Source organism: Kwoniella dendrophila, chromosome 6 (assembly GCF_036810415.1).
Source record: "Kwoniella dendrophila CBS 6074 chromosome 6, complete sequence".
In the NCBI taxonomy this organism is placed as follows: domain Eukaryota; kingdom Fungi; phylum Basidiomycota; class Tremellomycetes; order Tremellales; family Cryptococcaceae; genus Kwoniella; species Kwoniella dendrophila.
In genome coordinates this window covers 951,181-974,256 of record NC_089481.1, presented here as the reverse complement: position 1 = coordinate 974,256, position 23,076 = coordinate 951,181, and the positions used below count along the sequence as shown (strand labels likewise).

The following is a 23,076-nucleotide window of genomic DNA, read 5'->3' as shown; positions in this document are numbered from 1 at the left end:
TAGAAAGACGAGCCTGAGAGTTTGTGAGTGTATGTCAAGAGTAAGATAATGATCGTCTGCATCAGTGTTCAAAGAAGGATAAATGTATTTTCACTGACTGCCATAATTGCATTTCCTCATGTTTCATGATCCCAACGCTCATGTTCGCGATTTGTACACCTCAACCACGCGATCATGAGACGCGTCAAGCTAGCTGACTATAGGCGCGCGTGTTCGACTTGTTTTTGCTCACCTGCCTGTTTTTTCGTTCATTCAGGCACTTGGCTTTAGATCCCACCGAGAAAAAGCCGAACAGCTTCTTTTAATTTTCGCATAATATGTCGTTATCACGTGATCGCTTAAATGTCAGGAACACAATACAATAACCAAACTGTAGACTTTCCCTATTAGATATTTCATTGCCGCCGACGAGTGCTTGAGCATTGAAATAGAGTATGAAAGCTAAAGCATTGAGTCGTGGTAGTCTCCATCCGTAACATCCCCGTAGTGCATACATCACTCACGACCTCCTTATTTGTCCGTTAAAATTCATTCACGGGAATCAAGCACTAGCGATCAAGATTACTTTCACGCAACCAGAACTCTCAACGTCCGCAGTCCTTGCTCAGTATCAATCGTTACATTGAACAGAAAGCAGAAGGATTTAGTCAGTGAAGGTTGTATCGTTCATAACCGGCCGGTATATCCCGGTACACGAAGAAGGACAAATCATAAATTTTATGTCTCATTAACGATGGATCACGATCACGATGGAGACTTTTCAACGGATGAGGTAGACCATGATAGTAGGAACTCGAAGGGTGGTAAGAAAGATGCTAGCGGTAAAAGTGACGGTAAAGGTGACAAGAAAGGCGTCATAAACAGAGTGAACAGTAAGTTAGCAACATATCGCAGTAGTTTTCTTTGGCTAATTCAGTAACGATGTTGGCTTTATCTAACAAAGGAGCATGCGTGAGTACATTATAGAATTCATTTTATAGAATCTGCATAGACGTAAAACATCAGTATCGTTGCGATGAGAGCTAACTTTACCACTATGCATCTAGAACAACTGTCGAAGGATGAAAATGAGGTGTGTAGGTGCAGATGATCCACCTTGCAAACGATGTCGGAACGGTGGTCTTGAATGTGTTATGGAGAAACCTGGCAAATCAGGTGGGGGTGATGGAGGTATTGGTGAAGAGTGAGTCATGCAAATCTCAAAAAAGGACGATTGTGTTTAATTAATCAAATTTGCTTCTTAGCCGAATTCGATCGCTTGAAGGTCAAGTCTCGGCAATACAGAACACATTGACTGATCTTGTCACTACCCTTCGTGCTGGAATGTCCTCGGGTGCTTCCAATACGTCTATACCCACACCCGTCAACGTCAACACAGCTACACCAGATTATGCTGCTTCAGTCGGCAATATGCCTCTCGCGAATCCAGCCATGCACGGCATGATGGCTCCCCTATCCACTTCTCCAACAGTGAACTCATCTGCTATGGATGTTCACAATCCCTATGGCCGTGCATCCATGCCGCCGGCTATGTCTAATTTTGGGGTTAACACCCCAGGCAATTCAATGATACACTCTGTACCTATACAACCAGGTAGTTCAACTGATTCCTTCCGGCCATACGGCGGCGGTATTCCAAACAACCAAAACTTTGAACAAAATGGTGCGCCCCAAATGCCTCGCCGACAAGTCGTGCTCGATGAGAATTCAAGAAGACAAACTGTTCCTGCTCACTTACAACCACCCAACGTACCTGGTTGGCCAATTGGTCATTTAGCTGAATCTAATCATACCACCAGACATATGTCTCTTCCACCTTCTCGTGCTGGTTCAATGGGTCCTGAAGATATATTAGGTCCAGAAGAAATCATTAATCCACTCGGGGAAATGTCGAATATGGCTGGATTAGTAGAAGCAGCCGTTGAAAGAGCCAGAGAAGAACAAGCTAAAACAACTAGTACAAACGGTGGAACTCCAATGAAAAGATCAGGTAGTGAAATGGAAAGATCAGGTTCAGGCAATGAAGACAAGAAAGGGTTAAAACGAGCTAGATTCATTCCTCCTCATCCTGTCGCCTATGGTCCTGTCATTTACGAAAATCAGAACTTGCCTCCCGTAGCTATTGGTCCTGGGTATAAGGCTGGACCTAAACGACAACATACCCATGCTTTCCCTGATGCTGTAACAGAAGGATTAGTGTCAGAAGAGGAGGGAAGAGAGATGCTGCAAATGTAAGGGATTGCTGATCACGGTGTGGAAACTTTGCTAACTGCCTTCGTAGCTACTACATGGGCTCTTCAAACTTCATTCCTTGCTTTGATCCGAGATATGACACTTGGGAATCGTGAGTAAAGCTTTCAAAAGCGCAAAGCTGATAATTAGTCTTCGATCACGATCTCCATTTGCTTTAACTACTATAATCTTTGTTGGTGCTCGTGTTAGAGACGGTGGTGGACCACATAGTGCAACTCAAACTCTGTGCCGTTCTCATGCCGAAAAAATAGGTATGTCTTTTCCTGAAGCTATATCTTTGTCAAGCTAAAAATCTCTTCTAGCTGTCAATACATTGTTCCACCCTGTCCACCGAGTCGAAGCGGTACAAGGAATGATCCTTCTATCCGCTTTCAGAGATTCTGGATGGTTGCCTGGAGGTCATGCCGTTAGAATGGCTTTAGATATGGGTATCAATCGCTCTTTCCTTCACCTCCTTAGAACAGGAATGGGTAAAGGTAAATCAGAAGCCGAACTTGAACAAGAGAAAACTCTGGTAGTGCAATCTAGAGTTTGGTTATGTCTTTATCTGATGGAGCATCAAATGGCATATGGTACCGGACGTCCAGCTATCATTCGAGAAGACGAGACGATTCATCAATGTCGACGACTCCTCGAACACCCATTTTCAATTCCATCCGACGCAAGATTAGTTTCTACCGTCGAAATGACAGCTTTACGATCACCTTTACACATTGAACTTACATCTTCACCAGAATCACCTATTGCTGACAACACACTTAAACGACTTAAACAAGCCAACAACGACTTTGATGCTTGGGAAAGATATTGGGATAGAGTATTATCAGATAGATTTGGTAAAGGCAAAGGTGATTTCTTTAGAGAATCATTAGTCATTCAAAGACAGTACGCAGAATTGTTTGTCAATTCTCAACTCCTAAGGGGTATTCGTGATCCTGCAGACGTCGCTAAAATGCCCGAAGAAAAGCGAGTCTTGGCTATCAGAGCCATGAGAAATGCTCAAAAATGTTTAGATATTTGTTTACATGGGGATAATTATAGAAACGGGTTGAAATATGCTGTACATTACACACACGTCTGCGCTGCCTTTGCCGCCTCCTTCTTGATCCGCATCGCCCGACTATTCCCCCATGAACTCAACCTAAAGAAAACGGCCAAAGACATTGAAGAGTTGGCTATGATTCTATCACAAAGTGAGTAGTCTACTATATTATGAATAGGTAATCAGCGATGGAGAGCTGACATACTCGCAGTTCCTGCCGGACGATATGCTCGATCACTTCGATTAATCCTGCGCAAAGCTAGAAGACAAAAAGTGATACCAGCTCCAAGTGCTATGCCTTCACCTAGTAAAGGAGTAGTTGCTTTACCAAACTTATCTGGTCCACGAAATGGCACACCGGTGGATCTCGCCTCGGCTCTAACAGCATTTTCACCCTCACAATTAGTTAATCCGGCATTCTATCCTAGTCCTGCACCTGGTGGAGTTCTACCTTCAGCTAAAATGTCACCTAGTTCAGCAGCCGTTTTGATGAATGCTACTAATCAACTGATCAATGATAGTCCTTCTTCAGCGGAATTATTTGAATTTGATTCCCTTTTTGCCCAAGAAACCATGGAACGAGCCGGTATACCTTTAGGTGAAGATAACCAATTACCTCTGTAGGTGATATCATCTTTTGTTTACATGTCTACAATAGCTGACTTGGTTCCGTTTTTTGCTTTATGTAGCTTCTTGGATGGTCAATCTTTAGGGGCATCAGCTAATCAACTTGACATGATGCCTTATGTTGGACTGGAACAGTTCTTCTTACCCCAAGATGTAGATAATAGACTCGCAAATCCTGGTGGCGGGACTAATGACAGTAACATTGGAGAAGGATTTTCACGAGGAGAGGGAGCTTGGTGGTAATTGTTTGGGCGAAGAGACGAAATGCGAAGAAAGCAGAGTAAATTCCGAGTGTAACATATTATGAGCATAAATTGATGAGCAATTGAACGGTCAAAACCAGAATGCATTTTGTAATCTGTTTACATATACAACATATACCAAAAACCCATTCTTATTGGGAGTAGCTGGTGCCGTCTACTTTATGTATAGCTTGTGCGAATTCTCAGAAATATGGGTAACCCAGAAACCAAGGTACACAGCGATGTTATGGCTATTTCTACACAGATTCGCCGCGCTATGTTCAAGCGGAAGATATAACAGATTTGTTCAGCATGTATTCTATCCATCCCATGACTAACGTTTCTTTCAAGATTTTTTCGACTTCTTCCTTGACTTGGGTGTTCCATTTTCAGGCGATTTGGGATACTTCTGTGGCGTCGATGTAGAAGTGGTTTTTCGTGTTTTTCGAAGTTTCACTTTTGGTTTCTCATCCTCTTCTTCTGAGTATTCATCATCTGAAACATCTGATTCTGACCTGCTTCTCTTGGCATTCGTAGCAGTATTGGTAGCAATTTTTGATTTTGAGGTAGTAAATTTACCATCACTTTTAGATTCCTCCTTCAAGTTTGCATTATCCTTTCCATCTTTCCAATTTTCCCATGCTTTTTTATACTGTTCATCATTCCAACATTTATCTAACCAACTTTCGTAGATATTTGCACCATCTAATTTACTTTGATCGTAAACTTTTCCCGTACGTTTATTTTCTTTACCTGTTTTTTCATCATATTTTCTACCTCCAGGTCTTAATGCATATCTTAAAGATCTTGTTCGACCCATTTGAATGAATTTTCTACATATATCCATTCTACCAAGATGTATACAGGCAAAACATGAATAAATTAGCTGTCCAACTGATGATAGATGAAGATAATACTCACCCTACAAAATCATCTTTCTCCCTATATCGCTCAAATCTTTCCCATATACTCTCTGCACTCTTCTTTGCTTCTTCAGCATTTTTGAATCTCCATAAAGGCTTGATATCATCGGAATATCCAGGTGTAGTAAACACACCTACTTCATTCTTTGTTGCATGATATGTTGATGGTGTATATTTGCTTGAAGCCATCGTATAGGTATGCCTAAATAGTTTTGTTACTGATCTAAGCATGAAATGATATGAGTACTGTGAGCAATTCTGCAATGAATTGGAGATGAGAATATGGACACTCGAGGTGGAGGTTTTCGTAGATGTATGTCATGATCCGATCCGATTTGAACCATTGAACGTCCTTATCGCTACTAGTTAATTATAGATGATTTCACCATATGGTGCATTTTGGTCATTATCGGGTTCGACCGAATTTACTTATTTCGGCGATGACCGTCGGTCTAAAACTATAGTTTTGATATGGTGTAATCGATCGTCGCCTCTTGATACTACTACTGTATGTGAATTGTATATTTGCTGATTCAGCTCTTATCATCTGCCTTTTTCTTCTTACTGAAACATTTAATAGGTATAGCAAGAAATCATCTAAAATGGATACAGGTTTCGAAATTGCTACAGAGCCAAGAGGTGAAGCTTCAGCTTCCTTGCCTCAGGCAAAAGACCTTTCTCACCATTTCAATCAAACTACCAAAAACAGAGAAGCTAGTACTCTTAAAGAACTTTACAGATATGCAGGTGTTCCAGGAATGGTAAGTCAATATCTCTTATCGTAGAAGTACTGAGCTGACTTTGTCTATCAAAAAATGATAGATCACTATGGCTGGAGGTATTCCACATCCAGAAGTTTTCCCATTTGAAACCTTATCAGCTACAATTTTAGCTCATGATGCATTCCCACTCGATCCACCCAGAGTACCAAAGAAAGGAAAATCATTAATCGAATGGCTATTCTCTCCAACAAGTTTACCAACTACATCATTTACTATACCTAAATGGTCACCTAAGCCAGTTGATCCAAAGACTATACAACTATCAACTTCATTACAATATCAAGCTGCGACTGGACCACCAGCATTACCTTTATTCTTAAGAGAATACGTTTCAAAAGTTTATAAACCTGCTTATTCAGATTGGGATGTTTTAGTTAATGTTGGTAATACAGATGGTTGGAGTAAAATAATTAATCTTTTAGCTGAAAAAGGTGATGCTATTTTAGTTGAAGAATGGACTTATCCTTCTGCTGTAAATTCTTTCTTACCATATGAATGTAAAACTGTACCAATTAAAATGGATAAAGAAGGTATGTTACCTGAACATTTGGAAAAAGTTTTAAGTGAATGGAATGAAGAAGAAAGAGGCGGAAAGAAAAGACCTCATATTATGTATACTATTCCAACCGGTCAAAATCCAACCGGTGCTACAATGGAAGCTGAAAGAAAGAAACAGCTTTACAAAATTTGCTCAAAATACGGTAAGTAAATTTTTCAAGGGTTTATCGAAATTCACGCTAATTATAATTTAGATGTTATCATCTGTGAGGATGAACCATACTACTGTTTGGTGAGTACTTTATGATGTTGCCCTTGAACTATGCTGACTCTTTTGGATAGTATACCGGCGAATGGACACCAAAAGGAAGTAAATCCGATAAATCAATTCTTGCTCAACGACGCGCCGATGCAGAAAAGAAAGAAGGATCGGAAGGTAATCAAGCTTTCATCAAGAACCTGCCACCTAGTTACCTTCACTTCGATGTAGATGGTAGAGTTATTCGAATGGATGTAAGTGTAATCTGTTTCCCCTATTTGGTCATCTTGCTCATTATCACTATAGACTTTCTCGAAAACTTCTGCTCCCGGTTCTCGTTTAGGTTGGATCACAGCCAATCCACAATTCATAGAGCGATTAACCAGAATCTCAGAAACTTCTACTCAAGCACCAAGTGGTTTCGCCACAGCTTTGACAACTGTCATGCTACAAAAATGGGGTTTCGAAGGTTATATAAGATGGCTTCGAGGTGTTAAAGCTACATACAACATGAGAAAAACATGGATGTGCGATGCTTTCGAAGATGTCTTCCATCTTGAATTTGATCAAAATAAAAGTTTATTCCCTGATGGATCAAAAACTATCACTTGTTATTCTAAAACACCTAAAAATAAATGGGACGAGAAGAAAGGATTGCATGGTCCCGCTTTAGTCACTTTCACCCCTCCAACTGGTTAGTCTTCTTCACTATATGTACCGATGTATAATGGCGTAAGAAGAATGACTAACAATTTTTTCTATTAGCTGGTATGTTCGTATTTTTGGGTGTACATATCAGTGAACATCCAGATTACGATAAACTCACTCGAAAGGGTGAAGATGCAACTCATGTTTTAGTCCAAAAATTATGGACTGAATTAGCTGATAATTTAGTAAGTTGATTTTTCACTTCTCTTCCCCTGTCAACATTTTGGCTTATCCTATGATTTTTTTAGGTACTATTTGCACCTGGTTGGTACTTTGATGGAGGTGGTGAACATGCAATTGGAGGTAAAGGTTATGGTTATTTCAGATTATCTTTCTCAATTGCAACTTATGAAGAAACTTATAAAGCTATTCGTACATTCTCTCAAGTACTTGAAAAATTTTTCAAGACTAAATAAAATGCTATTGTTAGGATCACGGAATCGGATTATAGAGTAATAATTGTATTAATTTGTATTGTTTGTTTTGGTTTCTGTCTTTTTCTACACTCGATATGTATACGGTGGATTTGCAATACCAGCGCTATATCTCTTACCAATTGGGTGATCGCTACATACAGTCGAAGGGTCTGAACATGAACATTTATTTGCATTATTATAAATCTACCATCATTCATGGGTACAACGCTAAAGCTACAATTATTGTACTTATAAGTAGTATGAAGTTATAAGATGCTCGGTATTTATCATATTATATTATGGTTAATTTACTACAATTGATCTGATTTTCTAGATTTACGAATTTCCAATAAAGCCTCATCTGTCCAACCTAATTGTTCATTATCTTTAAATTTTATATTTGGTATTGATTGAGGAGTTACAACACGATTGATTTGATTATGTTGCGTTGTTGTTGTTGTTGTAGTAGTGGGATTTTCTGATTGACTTTGTTTATTTAATTGATTGGGACGTGAATACGATTGATTTGGTTTATTGAGGGAAGTACTTCTTGAGACTGCTGCTGAAGACGGAACGGAAGGTATAGATAAAGCATTTTCTAAACGATGTGTTAATCCACCAGTAGAATTATTCAAATCACTAGGTGTATTGTTTTGTGCCATTGCTGGTGTATTATCTAATGCAGGTGGACAAGGTATTTGTGCTTGTGATGTGGTACTGCGTGTAGTTGAAGATCTATTTAAACCTGATTCATTTCCACTTATATTTCCTGCTCCTGATATTGCTGCCGATGCGGATAAACCTGAAGAAGGTCTTCTAAAACCTGGTATATGTTCAGAAGCTCTTCTTAGAAACCCACTTATTCCACTGTTTTGTGGTGATACACCATCCACAACAACATCTCCTTCACCATCATCATCTGAATCAACAAAGACAGCTCTGTCTAATGCTGAACTATGTCGACGAGGTCGATGTCTCGCTATAGGTGTTACTTGTCTAGCTTTCGGACCATAAAATACTGCATCATCACTTCGCCAACCTGTGGATGGTATATCATATTTTGGTGAATCACCACCTGCATCTTCTTCATCATCATCATCATCATTTTCTAGATCCTCCTCATCATCATCTAATTCACTAAGCTGGGAAGCAGAAGGCATTGGACTACCTGCGCGATTTGATCTTGGACCAGCATCTGATAATCTTCCGTTTCCTGCACTAGTAGGATGACTTTTACTTGGACTATGTGGAGCAGATTTTGAAGAAGATTGATGTCGACTTGAAGATCTCGATATAGATCTTGATCTTGCTGGAGGTGGACTACGATGTCTTGAACATATCTTATCTTTCGAGGCAGCATTTTCAGATACAGTATTTTCATCTACTCTAATATGGCCTCGGCCTCTTCTTGAAGGTGGTGGTAGAAGTGATGGAGCAGGATCAGCTTTTTCTTTCTCTTCCTCTAACCTTTTTCCTGGTGATGTAATAGTAGGTATATGTGTTGAACCTATATATCTAGGATGTTGCTCAAAATTCGTTGGGCGTGCGAATGGGAAACGTGGATTAATTTGTGAATCCTGTGAACTATCTGAATCGAATCCATCTTCTTCATCTTCTTGATATCCTTCATCAGTATCATATTCAGCTTCGCCTGGAGCTTCTAGATTTGGGGTTTGATTGGTTGATGATGAAGGTCGATTAGGATGAGACGCAACGGCAAATTTCAATCCTGAACGCTATATTCCCAGAATCTCAGATTAGTTATTGTCAAGAACGTTGATGCAAATTCCTCGTTTCTGACTTACCACAGGAGGTTGTTCTACATCTGCTGCCCAACCAATACGTTCTCTCTTTTCTTCTATATTTTCTAAACGACTTTTCAGAGTTTCCATACCTTTTAAACCAAGTCCAATATTTCCATCATCTGAGAGACCGCTATTACTTTCACGTCGCAAGATGGATGCGCCTTGTTGCTGTTGTTGGGTTTGTGATTGAGATTGCTGTAGTATACCATGAGAACGTGGACTTGAAAATGCAGTTGAAGGTGTTGATGAATGGGATGATAAGATACCTGTACCAGTATTTTGATTTTTAATGTTTTTATTGCTGTTATTATCTGAAGAATGGATCAATGCTGTGAGCAGAGAAACAGGCTGCTGTTGTGTTTGTTGGGGAGTGTTGGTCTTGGTATTGACTATTCTTTCATCATTATCTGAATTGATGTTTAATGTAGGTGGATCATGAGGATGATCCGTTACAGGTGTCAATATCTCTGGTGATATAGGCTGATTTGTCATGATGTCTAGTATCGATGTCTTGATTTACGTTCAAGAATAATTATGATTTGTTGATATGTTCTTATAATATTATATTGCTTTGATGGTATGTTGGGTTTCTTGACGAATATTAATGTTTCAGGTATTACAACAGGGTTTTTTATCTCTATTTTTTGTTTCCGTGTCTTTAATGCTAAAAGTGAAACTAGGTTGTTTCTATTATATTATTCTCGACATTCTGACAGGTCAGAAAACAGGTATCATACCGAAATCAAGAGTGATGCGATGCTGAGGGTTGTTATGGTCTATGGTATATGGCGATGAGCATGATGAACGTTGATAGAAGGTTGATTGTATGATGGACGATGGAATGTATTATTGATGAGTAAGGAAGAAGATGCATGAGTCCTTTTTTTGTCTTTTTCAACGCACAACCATTTATTGTATATTTGAATGAAAACATGAGGGACGAAATGAGAGAAAATGGAATATTTACGTAAGACATTCACCCCCTTTTTAGTTATGAACAGGATGAGGATGACGTACTAAAGTGTACCTTACCTGTTAATTCAAGTTAAAACGCCGAGAACAGCAAATACAACGGTTAACTCGGTATAATCCAAGTATCGCCACACAGAAGAACAGTAGAGTGATGATGATGGCTATGCTGACTAGCGTCTGTAATGAAACTGCCAAGAACACCTGTGCATGACTTGTGTCAGTCAAGTGTTTAGCTATGAAGCTAGTGGAACCAGCAAACGTGACATGCATCTTATATTGTTGTGTCTTATTACGCCCATGATATCCGGTTCATCCACTTTTACGGCTCATCTTTCTTTCGCAATAGGATAGCCATCGTTCTTCGAGGCCTGATTAATCAGCTCATTTTTCGTCTATTTTAGCATTGGTATAACATCTATGATCTATTCAGGTGAAACATTCTTCACTTTCTACGACTAATAGTACTAGCTGCATCATCAGCTACTTTGCCAATAGTTTTCCACCACCATTCGGAATTTGTACCGTCAGCGTGATGAGCGAAAGATCCAGTCGAACCTTTGGACTCAGGTAGGTATAGCCAGACGTAACCTAGTGAAGCTAACTGTTCTTTTACTGTAAATGGGGATAAAATGGAATTTAGTCAAGGCTTTGCAGCCTGAATAAAATTCATTCAAGGTTTTCATACACTTACATTGGTCCTGATCATTCTGTTCAGCTGCACTATACGCTAACCATTTACCTGGATGAACATTCTGAATACCTCTGGCAAATGTTTCCGCTTTTATCACATCAAAGGTATGAGCGCAATTCCAGATTACATCGACGATATCTGCAACTACACTTGATCTAGTCAAAGCAGCTTCTATTCCACCTTTATAAGCGTACCAACCCTCAGAAGTTCTTGGGCTTTCATAATTCCAATAAAATGATGGTGACAATTTGACAGCTACAAGTAAAGCTTCCGAAGCGTTTAAGTTTTTAGTTTGTTCGATGAAACGCTCGTATAAACCAGGATGGTCTGACTGGAAAGCCTCATCCAATGTTTTCAGCTTGGCTTCCCTTTTCCATTCATCTTTGCCTGAATTACCTTCAGCATGTCTATAATGGTGAGGCAAATCTACAGTGGCGCCTAAGATAAATGGTCTATCTCTATAATCAATGGTCGATGATATATGAGTAGCTGTTTCTGCATCTGTTTTAGCTATTGATACCACTTCGGACCTGATTAATGTCGTAAATCATCAGCAACAATTGTCAAAAATCAAGAAAATTCACGGACGTACCCCATGATGTCCAATTGTAATTTGGCTGCAACTAATCTTTTCAAGTATTCGTTTGTAGGTACTAGAACATTACAACTATGCCTTTTTGTACCTGGAACTAAATCGTCTAAATGAAATCCTGATACACCACTTTGTACTAGATTCTTGACTAATTTCATTACTGCTATATGTTGGCCATCACCTGAATCTATTGATGCGTCTGCTATAATTGGTATCAAAGTGGAGTTTCCGTCACCATCTTGACTTTGTCTAGCTGTTCGTGCTTGATGTAGCTGTGAGCGGTAGATTGACGACACCCTTTTAGAGATGGTACTGTTTGAATGTTCTGCCTGTATATAGATATTCTAATATCAGCAAACGAAATAGTCGGTCGCTTAGAGCCAGGCCTACAGATCATTCGGTACCAACTCCAAACCCTCACTCACGGATGCGTCCTCAGCGACGTACAGGATATCTTATACCAATCTAGTCAGCTATTGCGAGACGTGTGATTCGAGGCCATGGCAGCAACTCACCAGACCCAGATTGACTGAGTAAGCTGATCAAGTGATCTTTCTGTGACTTTCCCAGTCTTTGTCGTAGTTTCGTTGCCATAGCGTTTGAATGGTGACTTTCCGGGAAAACATCACGAAGAGATGCGACTGTATCAGCTGAATAAGGTCTCTTAACTCCCTTTTGAGAAGTAGTTGACCACCATTCTTCAATGGACGTCGGACTGAGCCACTGTGCTTCTGACATGCTGATTATCTATCAGTGTATAATGATGTTTATTAGAAGCTAAACGTTAAATTTCAGTCGATACCTTGCACTTTATAATAAAATCCACTCAAGTGAATTCCGTTGACGTAGTTTCTGTGTTTTTGTACGGTTATACGGTAACTTTACCGGCTTGTTCCGAACATTCCTTTCTTACCGCTGTTAAGCTTAATCACTTACGTCATCTTCTGCTTCTGACTTCGATTGAACTCAAAAGTCTGAATCTACAGAGATTGTTTTTGCTTGTTGGAACGAATGCCGATGTAAAGCAGTACTACTGAGGCACTGTAGCTCAGTGCTCTATACTTATGGTCACCAGAGACAAGTGTTATTTTCGACTGCGAGTAATAGCTATCGCCAGTCAAGTCGACGAATTGTCTTGGATTCCCGATAGCTTAGCGTAGTCGACACTTATCACTTTCGCCTCAAAGGGGGATCGTAAACATAACATCAGATCAAGTTTTTCGACTTCAAGTCCTTTCCACGTCGTCAAGCCCTCGGACTCAATTCATTGGGAATATCATTGGTAACTCTACCGAGTCGCTATTGAATATGGAATACCCGAAGGAAAGTCCGCTTCATATGGGTTACTCCAATGAGTGACCAACCTACCTTGTCTTTGTCTAGCAGACAACATCGATTGGCAGGTTGATGATTACTCTCATGTGCAGAATTTTTAGATGGGATAAAAATGTGCTCTCTAGAACATGTGGGATCAATCTACGAGGCCCCACGTGCTTGTTTCTTAAAGGTTGGGAAGTTCGGCATTTGAACAGGTACTGAGTTTCCTTGACTCGTAATAGCCGTTTCGATAGGTGTACAAAGCCACTGTACAGTAGTAATGCTGGTGACAACCATTTTGCGCTTATCGATGTAGCTTTTGATTCCAGTAAACGATCAACGATGGAATCAGAATACTTACTGTATTTTATTCGGCTCCCTTTGGGTGGGTGGAAGGATAGTAAGTACACATCGTACGAAAAAAGCATTCATAAGATCTTGTTTATGAAAATTTTAATGTCAAATTGGGTCCGACGATACAGGAGGAAAAGGTCATGGTGATTGATCTATTATGTACAACAGTAGCTATACGGTCGTTTTGGCAGCAGGTTATTCGAGGATACCCTAGGAGACGAATTGAGTCTCAATTGATATTCTCAAAAAAATCGTCTTCGTAGTTCAGTATCCAATATGACTATCGTAGAAAGCAAGCCAAATGTCGGGATAGAGCTCAACGCGGAATTGCCTTTAACGCATCAGCAATCTCTTGCGCTAGTATTGTGCAATTCCTTTAAAATGCTAGTATACAAACAGTGAACTGTCATTTACCACAAAAGAACGATTAAATAGCTTGAATTAGCATGAATTCATGGGTTAACCCGAGACAAAAAGCAGAACGCAAGAACGAAATTGTATGCAAAAGATACTACTTTTTCCAGGGTTAACGTTATTGAAGGAAGAAAATGTTCCGGTTGACATTTTTGAAATCGTTTCCGAAATCGTCAGTGGCTTCTAAATGCTTTAATTATTTTGATTCCCGTTTCAGGATTCTTGTGCTCCTATCCCACCGAGAAAAGGGGAGATAACCAGATAACCATTGTACGGAACACGAAATACGAAATACGAAATACGAAATACAAAACTGGCTTGCTTGCCTTTCCTATGCTTCTGATATCATCATTCACGTGTTCGTCGCTATCGTTATCAAGAACGCCTCTTCGCATTGTATTTTGGGTCTCGTGAATGTATGGGAAATTTACAATATTCCCTCACTGCGAGATCATTGCCGCAATGTAGTCAAAATGTGGTTACTACTTCAAGGCAGTCTGCCCAAAGGGTACTCTGTACATTTGTTTGTGCGGTAAATATCACTGAGTAAAGTTTTGGACGATGATCTTAGTATTCATTGCTGTCTATGATGTCTCGGTTGAATATCATCTCAGAGCATTATCCTGACGCTTAAGACTCAGGCAGTCACCTGTGCGTTGAACCGTTTGTATGTACTTATTACAGCTGTGATAGACAAACTATATTCTGATGCTTATGCTAAAAAAAATTCCAATTCCGATCTGGTTGTCTCGCTTTAGGAGATAGGTTCGCATCGAAGTTTTCTTTAATCCCTACACCAGAACGAATTCCATAAACTTAGTCTTAGGCTTTCAGGAAATCATATAACTATTTCTCCCTTCCTACCCGCTAATACCGGGAGATCCAAAATAATTGAAAGTACTGAACTACGGATTCTGAATCCCTGAACACGAGATTTAGAGGAGGCAGACAAAAAAGCCCAAATCTACATAAAATCCAGCTTTTACCTAATTTTCCCTAAAAAGGTTGCGTGAAACATCTCATCATACCTTAAGGTACGGGATTTGGGAAAACGGTGACTATAAGGTGACATGTCGACTTCCATATCTTTTTCGATATGATGATGATAGATTATGGTAGATATGTGGATTGAAAAATTTAGAAGATGGATTGAAATATATGATGCGATAGTCCAACTACGATATATATATATATATATACATATCAAAATTTCATCAACACTCCTCATCGTTCTCTTCCAGTTCAACAATCAATTGACAAATTTCACATACTACGACTTGTGTAAAATTGAATTCAATAAGATCTGAAACCCGAACAAATCTAAAAATAATTCAGTGGATATTTTAGCATCTTTATGAGGATTAGTGAACCGAATAACTAATTTAGATAATTAAGGAACATCCGTTCCATCCGTATCACGACTTGCACTAGAGAGGACTTTTCATTCAAAACCTATTCAAATAAAAGAACAAAATATTTGAAAAACGTCCAAGAGATAAGACAAGAAAGATAAAGAAAGACACAAAGTTCTCAAGAAAGTGATTTTAAAATTGTACATACCTCGAATAATTGATATCAAACGGCTTCCTCTCCTGCGATACCAAACAATTCCGAACCATTCCTTCTATCCTTTCAATCAATCGAAGTCTCAACATCGTCGGATTACACCTTGATTGCATTCAGAATATACAAGAGGATACCGGTTTAGCTTTGCACAAAAGCACAGTTTGAACGTGAGAATCTATCGTCAAGCCAAAAACCAAAAAAAAAAAGCCTGCCGACCTTGTACCTTAGGAAGGTACAAAAGACATTTCTTGAAGGATTGCGAATCCAACAAATTCCCTAAAGTTTAAAAGATTAAGCAACTTCTATTCCTGAAGTGAAACCTGTTGGGATCTGCTTTAGCTTTGAATTGGTGAGTTTTGTTTATCACAATTACCATTACAATCAAAAATCAAATCAAATCTGTTTGTCACTGTGCATGTGTGTTCCTTTTCGGATCCAGATATGAATGAAGGCCACTTCCAATGGCTCATACCATACTGAACACATTATTCCCATAACTCACCAATTCTCAATCAATTCCTCAATCCCATCTATCTATTCTTAATTCCATTCCAATTTCCACCTATTTTGTTGTTTGTTCGATTATTATTCGTTTCATATATTACTCCATTTGACTAAAATAGAATAGAAGATCATATTAAAGTCAACATGAAGAGGTCCTGATTCTCTTAATGGCTTTATCAGTTTAAGGCTTCTTATTCCTCCATATCGTTTTCAAAAATGTTTCAATCATAATTGAAAATCACCGCTAATACAGTACGCAAATCATAGATATAGATATAGACATAGATATATATATAGAGTTAACATCAAAGGTTATCTCCTGGCCTTTACGGATTATCAGTAACACAAGCTATCATTCAACAATACAATAACAGGAGAAAACATCACCGAATTAGTACACCTATAGAATCATAGACATTGATTGGGCGGGACCCTTTACAGTTAGCAATTATCAAGTTACACTTTATATCGGTTCGACAAGAGACAAATCTGTAATGGTGAGTTTTAGGTCCAGCTAATATATGGCTGCATTTCTGCATCTCCGTTCGCTCTCCCTTCTTCCCCTTCCAATATTTTCATTTTCTATCTTTCTATCTTTTTCATTTCGCTACCCCAACATCAAGTATCAGCATTCAACCTTCAAAGCCCTCCCTTGCGACGTACACCTACCGCTATCAGACCAGAAACTGAGACCGATCATTTAAGGATGTCGTCTTAATCGCTTCCAATCATGTGGTCTCCCCTGCCGGCGGGAACCCTAAATCAGAAGATGAAACAATATTCCGACAATACCGGTCAGAGCGTTATCATCAACAACACTTGGCTTTTGATCTTCTTCGTCGGATTCTCGACCTCCGACAAGATCAACTAAAACGGTACAATTTGGTCAATGTACCTTTTGATGCGCATTGATCATCGCGATCATGTCTCATCTACCTCCATACATCATCTTATCAACGAATTATAAAAGATGAAACACACAATCTACACGGTAACAAACCCTACAGTACACACTATATGCTGCGCAATATTATTACGGAAAGATGACACTACCATACAATATAATCGATCAATCAATTACGATGACGCCCATTGACATACCCTCCTTTACCATCAATATCGCCTTTTACCCTTTTCAACATCTTTGATTGATTGTTCATCTATCCCTGTGATCAATCAAGATTTACAGTTTTCATTCCTCTTTCTCACGCTAATGACTGTGTGATGGTGAAATATTAACATAATGACGACAAATTGACAATGTTACTATTTTACCATCATTTTCATCCCTTTCTCTTTATCTTCTCACTGCCTTTTGTTTTGTTTTTCGACAGTCCCTTTGGTAAACTTACTTTTATCGCTTCTTTCCTTACAATAATAAATTTCATCAATTTTTTCATTCTTTCACGAATTCAACTTCATATAGATTGTATCTATGGAAACTTCTCGTTAGCTAACATTCAATCATTCATTTCTTCTACTTTACCTATAGTCATCACAACACACATATCATCGACAAGCTTATCCCACATATATATTACCTCAAACACCACCTTTATCACCAAAAATAGATACTAGAATGGCTGCTACTGCATCATCATCATATTCTCCTGATTTATCGAAACCATCTCAATCATATTACGGTGGTCAAAGGTATACATATCATAAATCATCTTTAAGTGATCCAAGTTCATCAACGGGAGGTAACGGTTCACCAATGAGTTTACCACCTCTATTACCTTCAGATTTATCTGAAGAAATCTCACCTTCAAGTTCGACTTCCTCTTCATCAATCTTGACTCCAGATATCAATGATTCAAACCGGGATCAAGCTACAATCCTAAGTACACCGAAAATGGCTTCTGATCATTCGATTCTTTCTTCGATGTCACGACAACCTACACCGAAATTGATCTTACCATTTGAAGGTTCAACTTCAACCTCGACTTCCTCTGCGTCATATTCTTCCTCTTCGATGGGTCGTTTCCCTCTTTTACCACCTCACAATCCACTCAGATCAAAAATGTATAGTATACCGGAATATACTGCCAGTTTACACACGAGTCCCATGAAAAGTCCAGCCCATACTCCCAAAGGCCATCCAATAGAAAGAGGTAGAAGTGGCAGTAGTTATTTTGCCTACGATGCTAGTGTGAGTTGTAATTTTATATTTGCAATCTCAGTGTATGCTGACAAGAGTTTTCTCTTTACTTGATTAGACCAAATCTCACCCTATTACTAACCCATATGGAACAGGAAATCCTTCTTACTCAACCACCTTATCTTACTTGTTGAAAATACCTCGGCGATTACGACCAGTCTTGCTCATCGGTGTGTGTGTATTCACATTCGGCTTGGTCCTGCTCAATCGAGCAATGTCTCAGGCCACCCACATGGACCACCTCATCAATCAAAGAGACTTGGCATTCTCAAGAAGATATGTCGATCAATCCTCGGGACATGCACAGGTCAACGATCAGTACCCATTGATCGCTAATGTGATCGACGATGCCCGTCAAGCCGAAGCTGCTATTCAGACTACTACAGCCGCTGGGAAAGCATTAGAATTCAAAAATACTGAAGAGGAATTTGCTGCTTTGATTAGTGTAAGTTTACCGATCTTCGAGAGGTCTATCACGTCTTATAGTATTACTAAGTTGCTTTCACTGTTATTAGTTCATCACATCCACCACAGCCAATGCCTTACCGTCAATTGATCCTAGCAAACCACTTGATCCTCACAAAGTCTTAGATTTCGATCCTACTCATTCAAACGCTAAAGAAGATTTGATTTTGTTGCAACAAGAAATAAATACAATGTATCCAATAATCTTAATAGGTAAAATGAGAGATCCATATCATAGAGAAATTAAAAGAATTTTATCTGAATATAAAATTACACCTTCACCATTAATAATTGATGTTGATCAAAGAAGAGATTCAGAAATCATCATACCATTATTTTCAAGATTATTAGATTTGGGAGATAAAGATGAATTACCACAATTAGTTCTACAAGGTAAATCATTAGGATCATATCATGATATCTTGAATCTGAGAGATCAAGGTAAATTAATTGAAATGTTCGAGGAAAATGAACATATTTCAATCTCACAATTGAAGAAAAAGAAAAAAGGTTTAAAAGAGAAAGAAAGAATCGAAAATGAACGAATCCTCAAACCTGCTCCTATCGTTCCTTATTAGGAGTGTTCAAAATCTGTTCGCGAAAATCTGAACATCTTGATCGCTTTTCTCCCTTATCATAAAGCAAAATTCCCTTGTATCATATTATAGCTTTCCTACATATGCCAAAGTTCATAGATTACGATATATATAACGATTAAAACAATACGATCTTGTAAATGTTTCTACTCCTTTTTCAATATATTAACTAAATATCATACATATAAAACATTTCTTCATTCATTTTCTTCCCCTTGTTTTCTTAATTCTCTACAATCTCATTATATAGATTTTTCTGAGATGCCGCCATACGACTTGTTACATACCATTATATATAGATATGCATATATGCTCGTTCATACCATGATGCGGATCTTTTCGCGTGCAGAACATCCGTCATTGACTTATAGCATGAGGTAGTAAAAATCTGACTGGAAAGAGTATATCAACATGTACCGTCACAACAGTCTCACGCCATATTATTGTGTTTCATGTTAACCTCAGTAAATTGTCTTATTGCTGAGATCTTTCTCTTGTATGCCCATGAAATTAGCAGTGAGATAGATTTGAAGAATTGGAGTTACAATTACGATAATTAACGGTTTTTGAATTTTTTTTTCCAAGTAGATAGAGTACTCGTACCGTATTTATCATACATCTCAGAGTTGTTCAAAAATAATTACTCAAGTTTGTTATTTGTATAAGTTTTTCAACAAAAAAACATTCCATTCTACTATTTTCGAACCTTGTTTTTCATTCCCGTTTCTTTTTAAAACATATCAACGTATCTCTTTGTACATGAATACCTGTTTCGATTGGAGAATTGAAAGAAATATTAGTAAAGAAGCCAATGTTAACAAACCAATGAATCGAAAAGAACATTCAAAGAGCGATGAAAATTCATGCTTACCATTCAAAGTCAAAATTGTTTCCTTGATCACACCAACAATTACCTCTTGTATGAGCTTCACCTTGTGGACAATGCTATATAAGAGAATAAATCAGATCAGCAAACAAGTAGAAAACAAAACATCCTGGAAAGATTCTTAATTTGTTTATCGCTGAATTCGATATACGATTATAGAAGAATGATTAGAGGTGGGATTGGGAGAATGGTAAACTCACTTGGAAAGGTTCATGTCTATATCCAATATCCTCAAACCAATGAATTTGTTCTTTCTTTGCGAATAACGCAGCACCAATCGAATGTACAGGTGCATCACCCCATCTTTCATAGTAAAATCCACCTTTTTTATCGAGATAATCAAAGAATTCCGTATATGGTTCAGCTCGCCAGAAATTCAAATCACCTATGTAATGAGGTTGACTCGATCAGCATACCTAACCCGTGACAATATTTGGTATTGGTCTACGAAAAGTCGACTAAAATTAGGTGAATGAGTAACGCCGGAGAGCAAAACATACCGATTTCGAAATTAGACCAGACTAATATAGAGAAAAATCAACACTGTTTAGTCGCGCAATTATTTGGAGATCGACAAATTACTCACAATGACACTTGTTATACGTTTCACCACCATCGTCACTCAAGAATTGCATTGCATTTCCCTCGGGCAGGTAATCAGGATGTTCTGAGATGAATTCTACAAATGATTAAATGGACTCTTTAGCAATGACTTCGGATTTGTGAGACACACAAAGTAAGACTAACCTTTAACAGCATCCCAAAGGGTAGGAATAGTTTCAATGTACTCATATAGCGATAAAGTGAAACCGTAAACTTTCTTCTCATCTTGCATAACAAGGAAAGGGTCGTAATCTAATTGATTAGGAGCGCGGTATGAGCATGGTTAATCCCATTTGTCCAAATCTATAAGAGTGGGCGATCACTCACTGATGTCACAGAAGAATTTTACGGAAGGCTCAATTCGCCAATAATAGTCGTATTCAGCAAGGAGAGGATGTCGGTAGAAGAACTAATTGGACAAAAACAAGCAGGCCTTATCAGTAATTATGTCCGACTGATGGATCCTTAAAGCTGACGTCAACTCATAGTGAGAATCTACTCACTCCCGAATTGAATCTACACATGTTTCTATAAGGTACTGAATGACCATAAATGACTTTCTTCCTAATCATTTCTTCTCTAGCTTTGGTAGCTTTGTCTTCATCGATCCTAACAGGATTTAAAATGACAGAAGGTTCAGCTACATCCTCCAAAAGCTCACTGAAATCTCCTTAAATTGGATATCAATATAAATACTCACCATTCGGGTTGATGCCAGTGTTCAGGTTCAATTTTACCATAATGACAATTAGCTTTAGTCAAAGATTGTGTATACCTTTTGAATTCATCTGAGAAATCATCATCGTTTAAGAAAACGTAGTCGTATTTAGCCCAATGATTAAATCTATCTTCCATTTGTCTCATAGAATCTAAGAATGGCCATAAATCTGAGTTTCGTGCTGAGAAAGGTAAGAAACATGGTCTAATCAGTTTCACCTGCCGTGTAGAGCAAGAGCTATGTAATGTAAAATTATCGAGTCTGACTCACCTAAAACCACAAATACAGCATTTGCCTTTCTTCTGCCTTCTAAGGCATCATCGTCTCTCAAATCATCTGCACTCGGCAGTCCATCTCCACCCCAGTTAGGTACAGCTGAGTCTGGCGGTGTACCGGCTTTCCATCCTCCCGAAGGTAAAAGATTGAAAGGTGATGTAGTAGCTCTATAAGTTGGATGAATGGATGCTAATAAATGCAGTAAGAACTAATGTTGCATAAATCATCACATTTATCAGCAAGACATCACCGCCAAAGACGAGATTGCGATATCATGCATATCATGACGGCGCTTTACTCACTATAAATCCACCAGCTATACCGATGTACTTCCATCTAGGTATCATCATCTTGTCTATGTGCCAACTTTTCCGATCTATCTATTATATACACTTATTATTGTACTTGAGGCGTATTGAGGTGCAAAAAAACTCTTGACGATAATTGCTATTTGACAATCGTCAATCCTTTGTTAAGAACGTTGCGATGTGATTTGACTGACTTCGCAGTTTAATGGGTCCTTTGGAAGAAGGAGTGGTTGTTCAGGATGGAAAGGACCGCTTGAGCGTAAACACACTCTCTGAGGATATTCCTACTCTGATTACTTGATTTTGATCTGACAGGATATTCACAACACTGCAGTTGAAATCGGAAGCGTATATTTCTGAACCCCAGTGATTGATTGTTGATTGTTGAATGATGGAAGATGAATGTCGGTCACCGGTTAAGATGAAAAGTAGTTAGTGATTGTGGTTGACTGCGGTTCTCGTAGAAGAATATTTATCACACGCGCCAAGACCAAGTTAGACGGGATTATTGATATGACTTGTGAATTTTGATTCCAGCAAGTCTTTGTACTCTTTCACAAATGAAGCCGTCTTATTTGTTGATGTCCTTCTCTATCTACTCTGTACGAGATCTGGATGTACCGAGCGATAATAGCTGTTTGGCTGTTCAACCAGCTATACATGAGTTTTGACGATGATTTTTCGAATAACATTCAAGACATAACCTTATATGCTTAGCAGTCAGTGCTGAGACCTATGACCGCAGTATGTGGAGTCCCTCTTTTCACCACGTTTTTGACTTATTATATGAGGTGAACATATAAATAAAGCTAGACGTGGAGGTAGTCTCGCTTGTGTCGCCTCCACGTTAGATGGAATTGATGGAATTGATAAATTCAACCAAGAATATCTAACAACCAAATGACTTTTATAGACGTGTAATAAAGCATCACGAAGGATACAGAGGCTTCTTTTCAAAAAAAGCAAGAGCTCTTGATTGTCAAGATAAGATATCGCTTCAGTGAAAATACACTATCGACGTGTCACTTGAATTCATCAACTACCTCAGAATACGGGGAAAACGATACCTAATCATCTATAACAACAGGTTACTCTTTT

The 23,076-nt window shown here is 38.6% G+C and overlaps 7 protein-coding genes across 7 annotated transcripts; 3 read left to right on the top strand and 4 right to left on the bottom strand.

Moving 5' to 3' along the window:
* Positions 1–733: 733 nt before the first annotated feature.
* On the top strand, positions 734–4,165 carry L201_004918 (uncharacterized protein; the record flags this gene model as incomplete). Its single annotated transcript, XM_066220654.1, has 9 exons — positions 734–872; positions 944–951; positions 1,047–1,183; positions 1,245–2,231; positions 2,282–2,344; positions 2,443–2,504; positions 2,556–3,446; positions 3,507–3,915; positions 3,985–4,165. The coding sequence occupies 9 exons, from the start codon at positions 734–736 to the stop codon at positions 4,163–4,165; spliced, it is 2,877 nt and encodes a 958-aa protein (XP_066076751.1).
* Positions 4,166–4,510: 345 nt separating this feature from the next.
* L201_004917 (uncharacterized protein) lies at positions 4,511–5,276 on the bottom strand (the record flags this gene model as incomplete). Its single annotated transcript, XM_066220653.1, has 2 exons — positions 4,511–5,012; positions 5,086–5,276. 2 exons carry the CDS (start codon positions 5,274–5,276, stop codon positions 4,511–4,513), a joined length of 693 nt encoding a protein of 230 aa, XP_066076750.1.
* Positions 5,277–5,689: 413 nt separating this feature from the next.
* L201_004916 (uncharacterized protein) lies at positions 5,690–7,750 on the top strand (the record flags this gene model as incomplete). The annotated part of the gene is made up of 7 exons (XM_066220652.1): positions 5,690–5,848; positions 5,910–6,570; positions 6,622–6,659; positions 6,710–6,880; positions 6,933–7,320; positions 7,392–7,519; positions 7,583–7,750. 7 exons carry the CDS (start codon positions 5,690–5,692, stop codon positions 7,748–7,750), a joined length of 1,713 nt encoding a protein of 570 aa, XP_066076749.1.
* Positions 7,751–8,061: 311 nt separating this feature from the next.
* Positions 8,062–10,047, bottom strand: L201_004915 (uncharacterized protein; the record flags this gene model as incomplete). Its single annotated transcript, XM_066220651.1, has 3 exons — positions 8,062–8,495; positions 8,553–9,486; positions 9,556–10,047. The coding sequence occupies 3 exons, from the start codon at positions 10,045–10,047 to the stop codon at positions 8,062–8,064; spliced, it is 1,860 nt and encodes a 619-aa protein (XP_066076748.1).
* A 922-nt stretch (positions 10,048–10,969) lies between these two features.
* L201_004914 (isocitrate lyase) lies at positions 10,970–12,548 on the bottom strand (the record flags this gene model as incomplete). Its single annotated transcript, XM_066220650.1, has 5 exons — positions 10,970–11,139; positions 11,219–11,748; positions 11,811–12,139; positions 12,236–12,264; positions 12,326–12,548. 5 exons carry the CDS (start codon positions 12,546–12,548, stop codon positions 10,970–10,972), a joined length of 1,281 nt encoding a protein of 426 aa, XP_066076747.1.
* Positions 12,549–17,544: 4,996 nt separating this feature from the next.
* L201_004913 (uncharacterized protein) lies at positions 17,545–19,169 on the top strand (the record flags this gene model as incomplete). Its single annotated transcript, XM_066220649.1, has 3 exons — positions 17,545–18,117; positions 18,185–18,571; positions 18,642–19,169. 3 exons carry the CDS (start codon positions 17,545–17,547, stop codon positions 19,167–19,169), a joined length of 1,488 nt encoding a protein of 495 aa, XP_066076746.1.
* An 885-nt stretch (positions 19,170–20,054) lies between these two features.
* On the bottom strand, positions 20,055–22,020 carry L201_004912 (uncharacterized protein; the record flags this gene model as incomplete). The annotated part of the gene is made up of 10 exons (XM_066220648.1): positions 20,055–20,132; positions 20,274–20,458; positions 20,574–20,594; positions 20,660–20,752; positions 20,821–20,928; positions 21,004–21,085; positions 21,180–21,285; positions 21,377–21,575; positions 21,665–21,878; positions 21,973–22,020. The coding sequence occupies 10 exons, from the start codon at positions 22,018–22,020 to the stop codon at positions 20,055–20,057; spliced, it is 1,134 nt and encodes a 377-aa protein (XP_066076745.1).
* Between the last annotated feature and the right edge of the window lie 1,056 nt (positions 22,021–23,076).